Source organism: Zosterops lateralis (genome assembly GCF_965231275.1).
Source record: "Zosterops lateralis genome assembly, chromosome: 1".
Classification (NCBI taxonomy): domain Eukaryota; kingdom Metazoa; phylum Chordata; class Aves; order Passeriformes; family Zosteropidae; genus Zosterops; species Zosterops lateralis.
This window is the reverse complement of record NC_139762.1, coordinates 129,773,441-129,792,684: the sequence shown is the minus strand read 5'-3', so window position 1 is coordinate 129,792,684 and position 19,244 is coordinate 129,773,441. Positions and strand designations below refer to the sequence as shown.

At 44.1% G+C, this 19,244-nt stretch overlaps 1 protein-coding gene across 1 annotated transcript in view; it reads left to right on the top strand.

Annotated features, from left to right (window-relative positions):
• CPQ (carboxypeptidase Q) overlaps window positions 1-19,244 on the top strand; it is a 167,495-nt gene that overhangs the window by 93,982 nt on the left and 54,269 nt on the right. The window contains exon 5 of the mRNA XM_083876832.1: window positions 7,584-7,695. Within this exon, the coding sequence (XP_083732958.1) occupies window positions 7,584-7,695 (112 nt within the window). The remainder of the gene's footprint in view (window positions 1-7,583; window positions 7,696-19,244) is intronic.

The following is a 19,244-nucleotide window of genomic DNA, read 5'->3' as shown; positions in this document are numbered from 1 at the left end:
GAAAGGCAAGGTTCTGACTTATTAAGGGGTCCTCTAGTGTTCTTGAGAGGAAGCCATATTTGTAATTTTTTTTGAGAAAAATCTACTATCTTTACAGTTTTAAAAAGGGAAGCTTGCTAGTAATGCCTAGTATCACTGTGTACAAGTAGGCTTTGTAAATGCTTCAGCAAAAGAAGTAGCATTGGATATTAGTGTTTATTTTAGCTGAGATTAGTTTTGATATCTGAAAAAAGAAATTTCAAAGATAGAATGGGGTTAGAATTAGGGATGTTGCTGGATCTGTAATAATGTGGAATCCTATATATCCCTAAAGTGAAAATTATATAAATATATATAGTCTAGATTATAAAAATTATCTACTATATGTGTAGGGGAAATCTTCCTTTGGTAAATGCAGAAAAAAAGAGCTTCTCTCTTTATGTCAACTCAGATGCCATTTTAGCTTTTCTACAGGAGCATTGCAGAGATTCTTTGCTGGTTTTGAACTAGAAAAAAGGCAGCTACAACATCTTAATGCAAGGGTAAGTGATATTTCAGTGATACGTAGTTTTGTTTAGAGGTACTTACTGTTACGATTTTTCCACTTAAAAAGAAGTGGGTTGAAATACATAATTTAAAATCTTTATTTTCAAAATAGAGTATTATGGAGAGTGGTAGTATTTCTGAAGTGTTACAGCTCTGGAAACAGGAAATAAAAGATGCTGGAGAACTTAAATATGGGAATGCTAACATTTAATATGAAAATGGTAGTAATTTCACTACTTAGTTATCTTTTGAATGCTCATATAGTTTCTATGCCTTGTTACCTTTACTACAGTTCCCTTATCAGTAATAATTTATTTTCAGACTAGTTTTCTCCTTCACTGTCATACACACTGAAAATGATATCAGCTCATTTACTACTACTAGCTATTAACCAGTGGTTTTGAGATTCACTTCAAACAGGGAGGTTTGCTTGCAGTTCTTTCCAAGAACACTTTAGTTTCAATCACTTCTACAAAGCAGAGATTCAACTTTAAAGAGTTTACTGTATGTTGTGACACAGGGGCTCTTTGAAGGTTAATCAGATTTTTAGCAATAATAGGGTTGGATTCTTGTGTGACTAAGTGAGTCACTTCTGTTTCATGTGCAGATCTATCATTTAATCAGAAGCCTGGAAGACTTACTATGCTGCATATTAAGTAGAAAAGACAGTTGCTGTTTTGATATTTTTTTTTTCTTTCTGAACTTCACTATATCTTTAGGACTGTAAATTAGTTGAGACAGTTAGACTGATTATTTAAAAAACAGTACTAATATGCGTAAAATCTAATAAAAGGAGCTGTACAGTGGAGTCATATTATTTGGACACCAAAGCTAAAAACTAATTTGAAGAAATTCCTTATATATACAAAATAAAATCCACTAAATGTAGTAATGTTCCTGATTTACATATAGGGCATGATTTAATCTAATTGCAGTTTAACTGGGGGCAGTTAGTGTTTTCTTAAAGGGAGGTACAAAAACACACTAATCTTTTTTAACATATTTGTAGCCCAAAACAAATATTTGGGGAATGGCCAGAGTAGACTGTCATAAAGGGTTTTAATCGAGTAAGGGAGTAAGGTTTTTTTACAACTGAATATCTCTGACACAGGTCCATGCTTGAATTTATCTGTTGAAGTTGATAAAATTACACACAATAGAGTAGGCTTGTGTTTAAACATTACTGGACAAAGTAATTTTTTGTCCAGTAATTTTTCTTCTGGTGGCAATGCTCCACACATCTTAAAATACAGGAGAGTTTATATTCAAATATATACATTATATGTATATCTTACCTTGCATGTTAGGCTAACTCTAATCGCATGCCATGTAGTACTATGTTACAGTACTCAGTACTCTGTGTTGCTGATGGGCGCTCAACTTTGTCATCTTGTCTTCCTCAAATGTTGAAATGCTGAGCTTGAGTAATGGTAGTTTATACAAAACACAGTGTCCCAGCAAGAACTGTTTAAATGGTTATCTTTATAATGCAGTGCTTGAGAAGTTTTCGTCAAGTGTTTATCCTGCTGTTGGAAGAGCTGGGTTGAGATTCCAGAATGGAAGATGATGTGTGATGTGTTTGCTGCAGTCAGTGTGGTGCTACAGCACAGAGTATTACAAGTTCAGATTGTTTAGGTTTCGGAAGGCCTTTGGTGGAAAAGCCAAGGGACTGGTTTACAGAATCTTGCTGCATTATACAAATTAAATAACTATTATAAATATTTTAAAACTTGAAGAATGTTGGTTTGCATACAAGAATGAGGTTCTGCCTGGACATGAAGTATCAAGTAGGAAGAGTTGATAAGTTGTCATTTGCATTTGTTGTGCTGTGTTATTTGAAGAGAGAAAGGTTTGAGGTGCAGTAGAAAGAGAATGAGTCAGGGCAAAAAAACCCAATTGCACACCAAAACTTTATTCCGTCAAGATGACAGAAGTTTCTCCAAAGAAGGGGGAAAGGAACTGTAGTCTGCAGATTAAGAAATGCATTAAGGAAGGATGCTGTGGATACTGGTGCCAGCTTTGCTATGTGGATCAGGAGTAGAAATGCATGTTGCTTGGTGTTGCCATTTTCTCAAATATATTTGCAAGCTACTACTGTGGATGATGCTAATACATCCTAAAATTACTGTACCGTATTTACTACTCTATATGTGCAAATCTGTGTATATGAAGACTTTATTTAACCATAGTTTTGAAAGCAAGTTAAGCATGATGGGCTTAAATTTAGTCCTGACAGCTGTTTTATTTGCCTACTAGTTAGGTACATGATATGCTGCCTTTCATTTTTCTTTTATTCTCATGCCGTTAACACAGTGAAAGGAAGAAGATTTTTAAGTCATAAACTGAAGCCATCTGGCTGTTCATAGCTGTAATGCTATCCAGATATGTAAATTACTAAAAATGTACTCCCTTATGCTTAGGGGCACAGGCCTGAATTTGGTACTGAGTTCCTCTGTCTGAGAATCTGAGATTAAGAGTTTTTTAGTCATGGTTAATTTAGTGCCAAAAATTTTGTTGGGACTGGAGAGAATAGGAAATTGTGAAGTGAGAGAGTGTTTGTGAGAATACAAAGAATAATGAGTACCTGGAGAAGGAGAGAAATTATAGGCAATCTTTAAATTGGATTAAATAGGGGATCCTAATTCTTATCTGACTTCTGTTTTCCTCTGATTTTGGTCCAAATACAAATCAATTTTATATGCTTTTTATATATGTAAGGTAAGTATTCCATAAATACCCCTGCACTGGCAGGGGGTTCATGCAAGGAAAATATCCAGTTAAATAATATAAGACTTCGTTTTGGTACTTAGAATTTCAGATGGACTTTTTTAGAAGCAAACTGGAGAAAGTGAACGACAAAAACTTGAATAGAAATGCTTTTCATGAGTCTCTAGATAATTGTGAACTGGGTGGGAACACTGTAAACCTATGTTGCCTGAGGAAACAACTAACTTCCAGAATTATTTAACTGAAAATGTGCATGAAAAGTTGAAAAGAACTCGAGTTACAGTCTAGGGGACTTCACCATTTAAGCTTGATGTTTTGGCATACAGATGCTTGGAATTTGAATGTGTTGTGACTAAAGATGCTTGATCTGGTCCTAATATCCTGTTTAGTTCTTGGTCATACCCCACGCAGCACTACAGGCTGGGGACAGAGAGGCTGGACAGTGGCCAGACAGGAAGAGACCTGGGGGTACTAACTGACACCAGGCTGAACACGAGCCGGCAGTGTGCCCAGGTGGCCAAGAAGACCAAAAGTATCCTGGCCTGTATCAGGAATGGTGTGGCCAGCAGGAACAGGGAAGTTTTTCTTCCCCTGTACTCAGCGCTGGTCAGGCCACACCTTGAGTGCTGTGTCCAATTCTGGACCTCTCAATTTAGGAAGGACACTGAGATGCTCGAACATGTCCAGAGAAGAGCAACAAGTCCCATGATGAGTGGCTGAGGGACCTGAGGCTGTTTAGCCTGGAGAAAGGGAGGCTCAAGGGAGACCTTATTCTCTACAACTGCCTGAAAGGAGGTGTAGCCAGTTAAGGTGCTGTCTCTTCTCCCAGGCAACCAGCAACAGAACAAGAAAATGCAGCCTTAAACTGCACATGTGAACATGTGGTTCCTCTTCCTAATTTTCTGGGGTTTAGAATATTATATTTTTTTCTTTCAAAATATTTCAATATGCATGATTGAAATGTTGCACATGACCTAAAGGCATCCAATAGAGATCATCATGCTGATGCAGAAGGAAATAGAATAAGAAAGATAAATCTCAAGTTGTCATGTTGCATGCAAGCTATTTTATCTTAAATTTATTTTTAGTCAATTTAGCAAATAACATTGCCGTATTTGTACTGTCCTGTACAGTTGCTTGTGGTTTCTCTGCCTATTTAAACCAAATACTTATACTTATGGATACTTAAAAGTAATGCTTGTGTTCTTCTGGCATTTCTATGGGGTTGTTTTGTGCAAATGTAAGTTATTAGTGTCTGTGTAGATTTGGAGCTGAGAATCACATAGCGGCTTTGAAAGCAACGTGGAAAATGCAGTAATCATATGTCCTTGATAGCTTTAACTGCCTTTGTTATTAGCCCACCTATACAGAGTATTATAATGCTAATATTTTATAATATTACTTTAAATAATATAGTGGTTTAGACAGAATTTCAGAAATATTTTCATTCATTGCTGAGACACATTCCATCTACTCAAAGACCAAGATAAACACAGTGGGTTTTGTTTTTTTATAACTCTGTCTTATTTTAAGAATGTCTACAGCTATCAGCACGATCAGTGAAACTTTCGTTTTAGCAGCTGCTACAAAAACATGATAGTTTGAAAAAACCACTGTTTTGAAGAAACTTTCACATAGAGGTACAATGGTCATATTTATGTAATTGCTCTTGGCAACAGCTTCAGTAGATTTAAGTTGAAGTTCATCCATAAAATTAACTGACTTTCTCAATCCACTTGAACCTTGATCTATTTTGGTGTAATTTTCCAGAGCTGATGAAGAAGCTTTACAATTGGAGTCTGTAACCCCAAATGAAATTACACCACCTTCTTCTGATTCAGAATTTCCTGCTGTTGCAATATGTGTTGTTCCACATAAATGAGGAGTAATTCCCTCTCAAACACTGTTGAGATTGCTCCCAGGGAACAGCATTAGTGGTGTGTTCTTTCACTGCTAAAGACAGAACTTGTTTTAAATAATTCACTTCATCTTGAAGCTCTGTTTCCCAGGAGACAAAATAGTTATTTCCTTAAAATCAATTTTTGCTTTAGGAACAAAGAAACTGCATGGTGATTTTGAAGCTGTGGAATAGACGTCCTTTTTACCACAGACTATTGGAATTTCACTCAGAGCCTTTCCTTTTCTTTTTAAAAAATTATTATTATTTGCGGATTCCATTTTGAGTGGACTGTATTGAGTCTGCATCAGTTGGCTGCAAAGTGTGGTGATGTTTCAGCTCTCTCCTGCATAGGCAGGTTGCAGTGGGGCTGCACATTAAGGAATGAACACAGAGCAGAATTCATTCATGCATTGCCCTCACCACCAGCAACTGTGAACATGTGCACGGTCCTCTCTTAGAAGAAAGCAATAAGAGCAACCACAGTGAGCATTTCTCTTCTCTGCTCTCATTTCAGGAACATTTCTATCTCCAGAGCTGACATTGTTTTTCTCAGGTGATCTGGTTTCGAGCTGTGTTGCTGTTAAGTATTTCCACTGCAGGGCAATGTCCCTGGAAAACGTGCTGTGTGCAATCTTTTGTGTAGGCCCTTTGAGCATCATGACATCTAATCACAAAATCACAGGAATACCCCAGAGAAATTCTCAGGCTTTTACAGAGGGGCCATCCATGCAAGTTTTAGCACTTTTGAAGGAAGAGAGGCTTTGGGATAAAGATTCCAGCATGTCTATTTTCTACCAAGAAAATGAGTCTGTGCTGGAAAGCAAACACATGCTAAGGCTGAATAACCAGAAAAGAGAGTTGAGACGTGAGAAGGAAAGAGTAAGCTGCTCTTCAGATTTTGATCACAAGCTTTTTCTGCTTCTAAGGCATGACTGTTCTGAGTTTTGTAACACACACATTTATAAAGATATCACAGTCTATTTTCTAAATTTGAAGGGGTTTGGTGCATACTGGTTGGACCCATGGAAGTTCAGTGGGTACGATTAATACCTTCTCATGGCCTTTGTTTAATACTGTGGGTATTCCAGTTATGTTACCTGAGTTTGTGTTTGGTTTGATGAAGAAACACTGTTGTATGATGAGTACTTGATACTTTTTATCTTCCCACGATAGTCCATTAATTTTAATAACCAGTGAAAACAGATTTTTCTGACATGAAGAAGAAAATAGAGATCTTTACATTTGGGCTCCAGCTTATTTCCTTGCAATATTCACTTCATGCTTTACAGCTTAGACTCTTGCCCTCCAGTACTTTTAACAGGAAAAACACATTATGTTCTCATTTTCAGTGCTAGAATAGTTGTCTGGTGATGAATGGTAGATGAGATAATATGCCAGGAGATCCTCATCCCTTAGGGAGAAGAAGGTGGCAGAAAGAATGAATATTTCTTACATTTTTCTGAGACTTGTTTGACATCTCCTAACCAGAGAGTAGGTAGCATCCCTTTGTTGATGGCCAGTTCTGAGCAGAACACAGGTGGATGCTTGAGACTCTCCTTCAGTTTTTCCTTGGTGCTGAGTTGTCAGAGGTTGGATGTATCCTGCTTTTGGTTTTGTGCTGTTGCACCATTCGACCACACTGCCTGTGTGGCTCAGAGTTGTTGTCCCTCCTTGACCTTTCCATTGTAATCATAGATCCATCAGCCCTTCAACTCAAGGCCCAACGGGGGAACTGTCACACTTGTGGTATTTGTCTTATTCTGCTTGTCAACATTTGAAGGGTTCAGATCTGAAGGTGGATGTTTCTGGAGGTGCCCATACTACTTTTCTCTACTCTAGTCACAAAATCTTCTTTGCAGAAAACCCATCTGGGACTTGCTACCATGTTTTAAAATATCCTTATTACTAATGGAACTATAAAATATCTTGTCATTGTTGTAGCACATAAGGGATCTGGTAATAAATTAGATGTCCTCTGTGACAAGTACCATAGATATATAATAAAACAAAAACCTCTGGGAATGCTTCAGTCTAAGTTCATATTTTTTCCTTGTGCACCCAAAAATAGGATTAATCAAATTTCATGCCTAAGGGCTTAAACAGATGGAATATGAAGTAAAATTTCACCACTCAGCAGTGTAGCAGTCCTGCATCTCTGGAAAGTATGCACTTTAGTAATGGACGAGATAAAACCTTTAATTTAAACCTTTCTCACAGCTTATCTAGTTTCACTTACGCGGTGGTTTCAAGTAGTAGAATCAGAGATTAATATTTAGCAACTAAAGAACAATGTTTATTTTTTTCCCCTTCCTCCCATTCTAAACTAAAATGCCAACTTTTTGACAAAATCATTAAAATGCTTAAATGCTAAACAGAATTTTCTGATTCAGTGTTTTCATATAGATATGTTTTCTCATAACTGCTTTTCCAGGTCGTATTAGTCAGTGGACATCTGGACAGCTGGGACGTTGGGCAGGGAGCTATGGATGATGGTGGTGGAGCATTTATATCGTGGGAAGCCTTATCACTCATTAAGGACCTGGGTAAATCTTAAATTTTAAAATATTTTTAATGCATTACATTTCCAAGTTATTTGGTATGATGTCTAAACTGGATTTTCTGTTTTATCCATGTCTCTAAGCACGAATATTCATTTTGTCACTGTACCACTCAAAACTAGTTCAAAACAGACTTTTTAGATTGTTGAATTGCTATCCAAGGATGCTTTTCCCCCTTTGTCAGGTGGAATCTATTTTTCCTCCTTGTTCCCTTTTTCCACAAATGTAACCTGTGGTCAAGAGGAATGCCCAATGTATTCATTAGAAACTAAAATAAGCTGCTGCTCCTGCTCTTAGCCCTGGCAGCCTTTAAACAATAAACTAGCTTCCCCTGCTTCCCAGTGAAAAGATTTGTGCACTTCAACAATCTCAGTCTTTCTTGAAGAACTCTTTGTAGACAAGCTCTGATATGTGATTAGCTGCTTGCATACTGCAGTCATGAACATCAGACATCCCTGTGAGTTCCTATTCCTTTATTTTGCATTGTTTGAACCTCTAATCTCTCAATTTCCCAGCCTTGGAATGATTTGATTATCAATCTGTAACTGAAACGAAGTGCATCTGTTTAAATTTTTGGTCTTTTAAAAGCAAATGAAATAAGATTCTTCTACAAAGAAGCCAAGTGTACTCCTTTTAGTGTTTTTTTGATCTTTTTTTTTTTTTTTGATGATGCTTGGAAAATTGCTTGTGTTTCCTCCACCTTCAAGGAAAAGAAAGTTATTCTGCTGTGTTTGGTACTCCATTCTGTAGCGGTCGGCTGCCAAGGGTGCGGCTCCGGCCAGCCCTGCCGCCACCACAACCCGGGGGTCACTTAGCTAGAGGAGTGAGCCAACCCAACAACGGTGCGGATGCGTCGCAGAAAAGAAAGGCGGGACTCTCAGGATAGCCAACCAAGGGGTTGCGTAACCTCCTAGGCGGTGCTCCGGAGAGACACCTTCCCAGAAAAATCACGGCTTTTTATTGAGTGGGTTACAGGGGGCGGGAGTGAGTGGGACCAATCATAAACTTTTTCAAACTTGTAACAAGGGGATGAACAAACTTTGAACCAATAGCAAGTAACTGGAGGAGGAGGAATGCATAACGAGGGGGTGGGGAAGTTATATAACCAAAAGATTGACACTTAACAGAAATTGGGTAAACAACTATTATGGGATGGGGTTACCAGGACAACCAGGAATTGGCGGGAAGGTGTGAGGGAAGGGGAGGCCATTTTGAGCAATAGAAATAAATGTGAATTCAAACAACCATTAAACACAACTTATTAAACCGAACTGCAAAAGTCTAACTGGGACTGAGTTCGAGCCCCACCACATCTCCCCCTTTTTTTTTCTTTTTGTGAAAAGTCTCAGTAGTAGCGAACAGGGGGGTAAATTTCTTGAAACCATTCTTGTTGAGTGGGCCACTTCTCATCATCCGTCTCCGGGACAAAGTCCTCAGGGTCAGGGTTCTCTTCGTCTTCCCAGGGTGGGAACTGTTGCATCTCAATCTCCTCGACGGGAGGAGCACTGGCCCAGACGTTGTTCACACTCAAAGATGACGTGGCGGCGGTGATGGCTCTTTGGGTGAAGCGGCGGATGATGCCGAATGCAATCCCAATTATAAATAATAACAACAAAATCAGCAGTCCAGTTTTAATGGCTGAGTTGACCCAGCCTGAGAGTCCCCAGTCACCAAACAATTGGTCGAACCAATCCTTAGTCTCTTGTTTGATGGTATGAACCATGTCCTGGATCTTCTTAATGGATGTTCGAACGTTTTCCGCCCTGGAGAATAGATTAAAGCAGCATAGACCCTCAAACTCCTCACACGTGTGATGGTGGAGGAGCAAGAGGTAGTCTATGGCTGCTCTATTCTGTAGCGTCGCTTTCCTGGTTATTTCTTCGTCTGCTAGGAGGTCCAAAAGAGCGGCAGACGTAACATTTGCCTGTTTAGCAACCCAACACTCCAATCGACCTAATTCTCCCAACGATTTGGCCACTGAGACCCAAGGCAGAAAAATCGTGATGGCTGTTGCCTTTGCCTTGGACCAGTGGATAACGTCCGAATCGCAATCCGGGTCGAGGTCGGTCAGGTCTCTTTTTTGGAGTACGCGGGTAGAATTTTTTACAATCCAATCCATGATCGTGGTTTTGTTTGGGGCTAACAGGCTCAATCTACCGATAGTACATGGCCCTCCTAGAAGGCGAGAGGGGATGCCGTTAAAAGCCCTATCGCCGCAAATTAGGAAAGTTCCTTTGGGAAGGGTAAGGGGCTTATGGGAAAGGGTGGAAGCCATTCTGACATGTGCGGTCTGTCCGCACCAGGATGTTGTATGATAAACCTTTTTCTCTTGCAAAAAATGATAAAACTTTTCGGCGGAGGGGGTAGGGACATACACAAACTGAACACAAAATGGGGCCGGGGAAGACCCCAGGAGTTCCAGCTCCTGGGGCTCATCAGGGGAAACGGGGAGGGTGTTGGATTGGACCCAATTTTTCCAAAGCGTGAAGGGGTTAGTTATCGGGTAGGGAAGGGAGCGATCAACGCTATAATGGCGGCTGTATTGGGGAAAGGGCTTCTCATTAAACTCTTCCTTCATTCGCAGGAGTTCAGGGGGGAGCTCTGACTCCTGGAACGGGATCCCCACCAGGCACGATGCTATCGGGTCCTTCGCAGAGCCCTGGGACAGGCAGATGTGGTCCTGTCCCATGGCTCTGGCAAGGGTCCTCCAGACGTTTGCCTTTGGTTGAGGCACGACCCAGGACATGGCTTGACTAAGGATGGTCAGGACGACGATTAGGTGGAACAAGCGTCGTCCTCCTGGGGCTCTCGGATGGAATCCGGCTGGTGTCATCTGCAACTCAAAAACAGAAAACAAATTAGTTAACAAAAAGCCAGCGAGGAATGGGGAAGGAAGGAGCGGACCTCTCCTCCTCCGGACCAACGGGCTTCCTTTTTCTCCGCCAGGTTGCACTTCTCACCTGATGGGTTGACTCCTTGGAGGCTTTGGGAATATAAGGTCTCACCCACTTGGCCGGCACCCATTTAAGCCCGGTGGGTGTCGATACACAGGCGTACCCGCGTCCCCAAGTAATTAAATCATGTGGACCTTCTATTCTCATGGTCTCCGGGTCCTTGACGAGAACTGGCGGCTTGGATTCCAATTTTAAATTTGGATTTCCTCCAAAATGTCTGATTATGGGAGGATTCATGAACTCGAATGAGCAATTTAAAAAATTAATTGTATATAAGGCCCTGGCCAATCGAATTTGGGGTGACTCCAATTTCAAAATTTGTTCCTGTTGATTGAGGACTCTTTTGATGTTTTGGTGAGTCCTCTCCACAATTGCTTGGCCTGTCGGGGAGTAGGGGATGCCAGTCTTGTGTTCTACTCCCCATTGCTGCAGGAAGTTGTGGAATTCCTTGGAGACATAGCTTGGCCCGTTGTCTGTTTTGATGACCTTAGGGATGCCTAAGAAGGAAAAGGCCTGGAGAAGGTGTTTAATCACATCCCCCGCCTTCTCCCCTGTGTGGGCAGAGGCATAGACCGCTCCAGAAAAGGTGTCCACAGACACATGGACGCACTTCAGCCTCCCAAACTGGGAGACGTGAGTAACGTCCATCTGCCACACCTCGTTGCTGCTCAGTCCTCGGGGGTTGACCCCCGCATGCATCGTTGGGACTGCATGTTGCTGGCAGCTGGGACAGGTCGCCACAATGGCCTTGGCCTGATCTCGGGTCAGCTTGAATCCCCGGACCAGACCTGGCACATTCTGATGGAAAAGTTGGTGGCTGAGCTTTGCCTGCTGAAACACGTCAGGCAGCGGGGCCTTAGCGACAGGGGCAGCGAGAGCATCAGCCCTCCTGTTTCCCTCCGCTATGAACCCCGGCAAATCCGTGTGCGATCTGGTGTGCATCACGTAGAACGGTTGCTCTCGGTGGGAGATGAGCTTAATCAGCTTCGAGAGCAACTTAAACAAAGCAATGTTGGTCACTTCCTGGAGAACTGAGTTCTCCGCTCTGGACACTACACCTGCAACATAGCTCGAATCGGTCACCAAATTAAACGGTTCAGAGAACCTTTCGAAGGCCCTGACGACTGCGGCCAACTCAGCAATCTGAGGGGATCCCTCTACCTCAGCAACGTCAGACTCCCACTGCTGAGTCTGAGGATCTTTCCAAGTCACCACGGACTTGTGGGATCCTCCGGACGCGTCTGTGAAAACTGTCAAGGCTTCGAGCGGTCTTTTGCTCCGAACACTCTTTAAATTTAATTTAAATTGAGCGTCCGAATTAAAAATTTTGTGGGCAGGCCGATGGATCGAAATTTGACCAGTGTAACTGTCCAGGGCAAACTGAAGTGCTTCGTTCTCTTGAAGCAAGTGCTCTAACATTGCTTTTGAAATTTGGCCCGTGTTCAACCTAATTGGCACGTGAATCACCTCAAAGTCGCAACCGGCCAGTTCTCTAATGCGGACTCTGGCCTTCCGGATTAGTTCAGCCATCAACTCCTGGGGGCACGTCATCCTCTTGGACCGGTGATGGCTGAGAAAGACCCACTCTATGATTAGAAGAGGATCCCTCCCGCCTCGGTCCTTCCGGGGTATGCTGATCACCCCGCTGTCCCATTGGAATATCATCCCATGGAGGTGCGGCAGATTACCTAAGATGACAAATCGAAAAGGCAGATTAGCATGACATCGATTTGCCTGTCTGGTGGACAGCAGATCTTGAACCTTTTCTAGGGCTTTCCGTGCCTCTGGGGTGAGTGACCTAGGGGAACTCAACCCCTCTCCCCCCTTCAATAAACCGAAAAGAGGTGCTAGGTCCTCGGTGGTAAGACCCAGCCAAGGCCTCACCCAGTTCAAAGCCCCACACAGCTGGTGCACATCCGCTAAGGTCTTGATGTCAGTTTTAATAGCCAATTTCTGTGGAACAATGGTCCGCTTGTTAATTTCAGGACCAAGATATTTCCATGGTGGCATCTTTTGAATCTTTGCTTCCTGCAACTTGAACCCTGCAGCAACCAGTGCAGCCACTGTCAGGTCAAGCGCATGTGCCAACAGGTCGTCAGTGGGGGCGCACACAAGTACATCATCCATATAATGGTAGATGATGGCCTGGTGTGCGGCTGCACGCACGGGGGTCAGCAAGGAAGAGACGTACCACTGGCAGATGGCGGGACTGTTCTTCATCCCTTGCGGAAGCACCTTCCAGTGATATCTCTTCCTTGGGGCTTCCCGGTTGATGTTAGGAACCGAGAAGGCAAACCGTGGCACGTCATCAGGGTGCAGAGGAATTTGAAAAAAACAATCTTTAATATCAATCACTGCCAAATTATAATTTTGGGGTAACATGGCTGGGGAAGGCATCCCTGGTTGGAGAGATCCCATGTCTTCAATTACCTCATTGATTTGTCTGAGGTCCTGGAGAAGCCTCCATCGGGTCTTGTCGGATTTCTGTATTACGAACACCAGAGTGTTCCAAGGAGACGTGGTCTCCTCGATGTGACCCTTTTGGAGTTGCTCCTCCACGAGCTCATTCAGCGCCTTCAATTTTTCTTTTGAAAGCGGCTACTGTTCCACCCAAACTGGGGAATCTGTCTTCCAATTCAGTTTTTGGGTGGGGCGCTGTTCAGTGACCGCAGCCCGAAAATTTTGTGGAGGGTCAGGGAATCCAATTGTTGCCCCCCACTGGGCCAGGACATCTCTCCCCCACAAGGGTGCCTTGTAATTCAACACAAAGGGCTTTACGTTGGCCAATTGCCCTTTGTACCCCTTAATTTGTACCATGTTTTTAGACCTCTTAGCCAATTGAAGGCCTCCTACACCTTCAACTTGCTCAACCACTGTTTGCAACGGCCAACGTGACGGCCATAGGTGTTCTGGGATTACCGTCACGTCCGCCCCCGTGTCAAGGAGACCCTTGACGGTGGTGGTCTCCTCGCCCACCCTTAATTTGCACACCTCCTCAGGTCTGGCATGTGTGATGCTCATGACTGTACTTACCTGGGGGTGGCAGGTCTTACAATCGTCCTCGGGGCACACCCTTTCAGGGAGCGACGGTATGGCTTGGGCGATAATCTGCCCCTTTGATAGATAAATGGGTGGGTTCGTGCAGCGGAGCCAGAGCTCAAACCACTCGGGATCCGCTGGAGTGGTTTGGGGAACAATCTCGATCTCCGGTGGCGTGTGTTTACAGTCCCCCACGACTACATATGTTGTGCCAATTTTGTGCCAGGTACCTCGATTTTGAGAAACCGCCACGCAGCGCCACTCGTCATCTCGGATCCACAGACTCTCAGACAGCTGCAGATGAAAGGGCACTCCTTCGCTGTTCGTCGTCAAGGACTTCCCTGCGAAAGGAACAGGTACATTTGAGTCAAGTCCATCAAGCGAGAGACTCCGCAACGGGGAGTCCACTGTCTTGTCCGGCGAATCTCTTCCCGGGCCTTGCAGAGAACCACTCTGCTGTCCCTGGGGAGAAAAAGTCAAGTCCGTTAAATTCACATGTCCGGTACTGCTCAAATCTTCATTCCCCATTCCCCCTCCCCCGGCTTGGACCGCCCGATTGGGGTCATAGCACTGGGCGGCCCCGCGCTCCCTTTTTAGTTTTTTTGCAGGGAGACATCTCCCCTCTCTCCTCCTCCTCCTCCCTCTTTCCGTTGTTTGAATTCTTGAAATTCCTTCCTCAGGGGGCAAGCTTGCCACCAGTGGCCTCGCTTCCCGCACAACGCGCAGGGTCTATCTGCAGCGCCTTTTGATGTAAATCTCCCCGATCTCGGTGTTTTTGGTGTCGATGCCGCGTTGTCTGGTCGAGGGGTTGGGTCTGCAGCTGCCACGATATTAACCGCCTTTCTTTGGTGTTCTCGCTTCTCAGGGCGCACCGGCGTCATCAGGGGGACCACCTCTGTGACCACCTCCACATAGTCCTGGAGAGTCGGCTTAGGGTTTCTTGGCAAGGTCAGCATTGCCTGTTTGCAAATCTGATTGGCATGCTTGAATGCCAGGGAAGTGACCAGCCTCTTTCTTGCCAACTCGTCCTCTTCCTGCTGTTCTACAGCTACCGTTAGCCGTTCCACGAACAGCAGGAAGTTCTCCTGGGGCCCCTGAAAAACATCTAAATAGGACTCCAATGGGCCGGAAGGCTGCATTGAAGTAAAGGCTTTAATTGCTGTTTTGGCGACCTGATTCAGCAGTGGCTTTGGAAGCCTCGCAGCTCGTTTTTGGGGCGTTTCCCAGTCACCCTCCCCCATGACATGTTGCAGCGTGATTATGTTTCCTTCATTGTCGACAGCTGTGTCGGGATCATTTAACAGACCTGGGAGGGCGTCCTGCAAGTGCCTTCTCCAGGTCGCAAACCAGAGCTGGTACTCAGTTCTAGAATGCAGACACCGGAAAAGGTACTTGAGATCGTGTGGGACAACATCGCTCCCGGTAATTTGGCCATCTAATAATCCAAGGAAGTATGGACTGGTGCGTCCATACTCCTTGAAGGCCTTCATCAGATCCCGAACCACGTTCTGCGACAACTGCTGCCATTTAGCTTCTTCATGCCCTCCCCTACCCCTCCTGTAAGTCACTGGGGCTAGAGAAGGGACATGAGGGTCATCGCTTCCGGGATCCCACCCCTCCTCCTCCGAGTCCCAAGCGTGGGAACTGGAAGAAGGGGCGTGGGAATCGGAAGGCGAGGGGCGGGACCTGTTGCGCATCATCAAGGGGAGTGGCCTTTGACATGAGGGGGGCGTGTCAGAGCCTGGGAAAGACACGCCTTTGGAGGAGGGACTTTGGGTGGGAACTTGGGAGGAGCCGTAGGTGGGAGGGTTATAGGAAAGGGGCGGACACTTGGTTTTGGAGGAAGGAGTGGCCTCAGGAGAGGGAGGAGCTAAGAGGAAAGTGGGAGGGGACAGGAAAGGGTTGGTAGGAGAAAACTTAGGGGATTGGGAAGGGGAAGGGAAAATGGCGGGCAAGATGGACACGGAGGACGACCGCGCCATGTGGCCGTCGCCATTTTGCGCCTCATCCCTGCGGGCGCCATTTCGGGAGCATTCCTCTCCACTAATGCTAAAACGAACTCGGGGTTTGTTCGGGAAGGTTCGGGGAAGGGAAAAATCCTCGGGAGCCTGGCCAGGGCTCCGTCGGACATCTCGGGCAGACGGCCCTGTCTGTCCCGAGCAAGGGACCGACGTCCTGAGGGGGCCAGGGCTGGCGGGCTGGGATCTGCCCGCTGCACCCCTGAGGATGCCGCGGCGAGGAGAGGGAGAGCGGGAACGGGACACCGAACGAGGGGAACAAGGGGAAACCAAACCGTCTTGTGGAGATTGCCCTTTCTGCACTCCTTTCATTTTTCTTACAGCAGTCCTAATCTGTCGGGACCAGAACAGGTATTTTGCCGCTTTTTCGTCCCCAGAGGCGGCCAAATCAGTAAATTTTGAGATGACAGGCTCCCAAAATCGGGGCTCTGTCAAAACCTCTGGGGTGATGTTAGGGAAGTGCAGGAAGAGCCTGCGGACGAACCGCTTAAGCTCTCCATTTGAAAACTTAACTTTATTAACTGTTAACACACCAACACAACAATGATAAACACGTTTCTGCTCTGCGGAAAGCTTTGCACCCATACTTGAAACCTCAGACCACACCACAACACAAAGGCAAAGTAAAAACCCAAAACCAGACACTAAAAACCCCGGTCAGGCAGTTTCCCCACAACTGCCCCCGCCCCGGAGGTGCCTCACACAACACAAACTCAACTGCTTCTGCAGCCCGTGCGCAGACAACAACCAGAAACGCAAAAACACAAACCGACGAAACAAAACAAAGCCAGGAACCTTCAAAACCAAAACCCGAGAGAGAAAAAACGATTCCCCCCGAGCGCCGCGCGGCTGATCCCCCCAGGACGACAGCTCAAAGAGCGTTCCTGGGCTGGATCCCCTTTTTGGGGTAGGGTGAGGGTTGGGGACTCACGCTTACCCTTCCCTGGTTCCTGCGTGCCGTACAGTGGTGCAACCTGGGATCCGCACCGAAGAGGACCTCGTCGGGTGCTGCGAGGCTGCCCTCTTCGTCCTCCCGGGAGCGCACCCGAAGGCTGCTTCCACCGGGAGGCGCGACACCAGCGATAAATCCAAACAGGTCCCGATGGACCGGATCCTCCGCAATGCTCTCACGAAGAGGGCACTGCTTCGATGATGCCGCCGTCAGGTCGTCCGCTGTCAGCCCACTCGTAGCTGCCCCACGTTGGGCGCCAAACTGTAGCAGTCGGCTGCCAAGGGTGCGGCTCCGGCCAGCCCTGCCGCCACCACAACCTGGGGGTCACTTAGCTAGAGGAGTGAGCCAACCCAACAACGGTGCGGATGCGTTGCAGAAAAGAAAGGCGGGACTCTCAGGATAGCCAACCAAGGGGTTGCGTAACCTCCTAGGCGGTGCTCCGGAGAGACACCTTCCCAGAAAAATCACGGCTTTTTATTGAGTGGGTTACAGGGGGCGGGAGTGAGTGGGACCAATCATAAAATTTTTCAAACTTGTAACAAGGGGATGAACAAACTTTGAACCAATAGCAAGTAACTGGAGGAGGAGGAATGCATAACGAGGGGGTGGGGAAGTTATATAACCAAAAGATTGACACTTAACAGAAATTGGGTAAACAACTATTATGGGATGGGGTTACCAGGACAACCAGGAATTGGCGGGAAGGTGTGAGGGAAGGGGAGGCCATTTTGAGCAATAGAAATAAATGTGAATTCAAACAACCATTAAACACAACTTATTAAACCGAACTGCAAAAGTCTAACTGGGACTGAGTTCGAGCACCACCACACATTCCATTCAGAATAAATTGTCATGTGTTTCTTAAGGGCAGGTTCATGGTGGCATTGTATAATTTTTATTCACTGGATTTCCCTTCACACATGACTGAAATGCATCACTTTCTTGTTTAAACATTTGATTTTCTCTGGTAGAGGAACCCTGTGTGTTTGCTGTGCAACCTGTGGTGAAATGGTGTTCTCTCAGCTGGGAAATGTTGGAGCCTTTGCTGATGCCCTCTGTTCTGGGCAGCTGTTGTGTTCTGCTCTTCTTGTAAAAGTGTTCTGCAAGAACACAAGGCTGGGAGAGGACTTCTGGATCTTCATAACTGTAGATAACCACAGAGCATGCACCTTTCCCAAACTGGCCTCCATAGTAGATTTGTTAATGCAGATTTTATATCTTGTGCATTTAAATTCTGATTAAAAAAAAAAAAAGGACAGCAAAATAAAAAGATGTGAAGATCGTGTGAGAAACAAATTAATGACTTTTATTAAAAATCAATTCCATAGATTGTGTTTGGATGAGCATTGTATTTTGAACTGTGGAGACTTTGATATCCTTTTGGACCCTGATAAATTTAGTCTCACACTAATTCACCAAATATATCTGAAATTAGGAAAAGCCAACTCAGTTGGCTCTATGCATGTAAAGAATTTTTTTTTCTTTCCAGGGAATCTTAAAGCCATGGTGCATTGTGTAGCCGTAAAAAGTGTATCTGCATTTACCGGAGTATAACTGATCTTACAGCTGTGGTGATATGATCCTCAACCTGAAATGAGCATTCTGAAATATGATTTCTAGAATATAAATTTATATTGTGTACTAAGAAAACTCCAGTACTTCTGCCATGGTCCTTTGGGTTAAGGAAAGCAAAATACTATTATACTATTAAAGCAGGTTTTTCAGTGATGGTCTAATAGCATTTCATTATTATATCACTGTGACCCTTGGACATGGCTTACGAGCAAGACACAAGTTATGCCTGTTAATTTGCATTCTGAAAATTTCACGTAATACTTGAAAAATATTATCATTTAAATGCAATTCCACACTTTCAACATAGCCTCCTCCCAAAACCATTTAATAGCTATTGGCTTAGGACCAAATACATGAAATTAATTGAAAAAACATTAAAGTTATGGTTTAAGATGATAAGATTTTATTTTAAGCAATACAGTTTATTTTCTTGCCTCAAGTAAGATTTTTAATAGTTCTTGCTTTTTTTTCTAAGTAAATCAGTTACTTAATGTATTGGCCTTTATACTTCCTCATATTTCCTGGATCTTCAGTATTAGCTTTTAGGTTTTTTAACTGAGGTGGCAGTTTCTGTGCCATATTGGTAGATTTTTTTTTTTTTTCTTTTTTGTTTTTCTTTGCTTTTGAGTTTTTTGGCTTTCCAGACCTCATAATAGTTACACACTCCCAACAAGGACATGTACCAGTCCAGTACAATCTGAAGGAGTTTTACATAGTCTTCAAAACTTCAAACATTTGGTAGCATTTTTTTCCCATTTCCATTTTAACTTCACATGAATGTTGTTTCTTTTTTCAGGCAAAGGCAACTACATGAAAGACTGAACTGAAACTGTTTGGAATTATATTAGCAGAGTGGAATAAAAGTATTTCATTGATATAAAATCCCATGTATACATATCAGAAGAGCAGCACCTTAGAAGCATAGGGCTGATTGTGATCTGTTGAACACTGTTTAAAGCTTTAACCATTCTCTTAGCTCTGGAAAGCAGAAGAGCT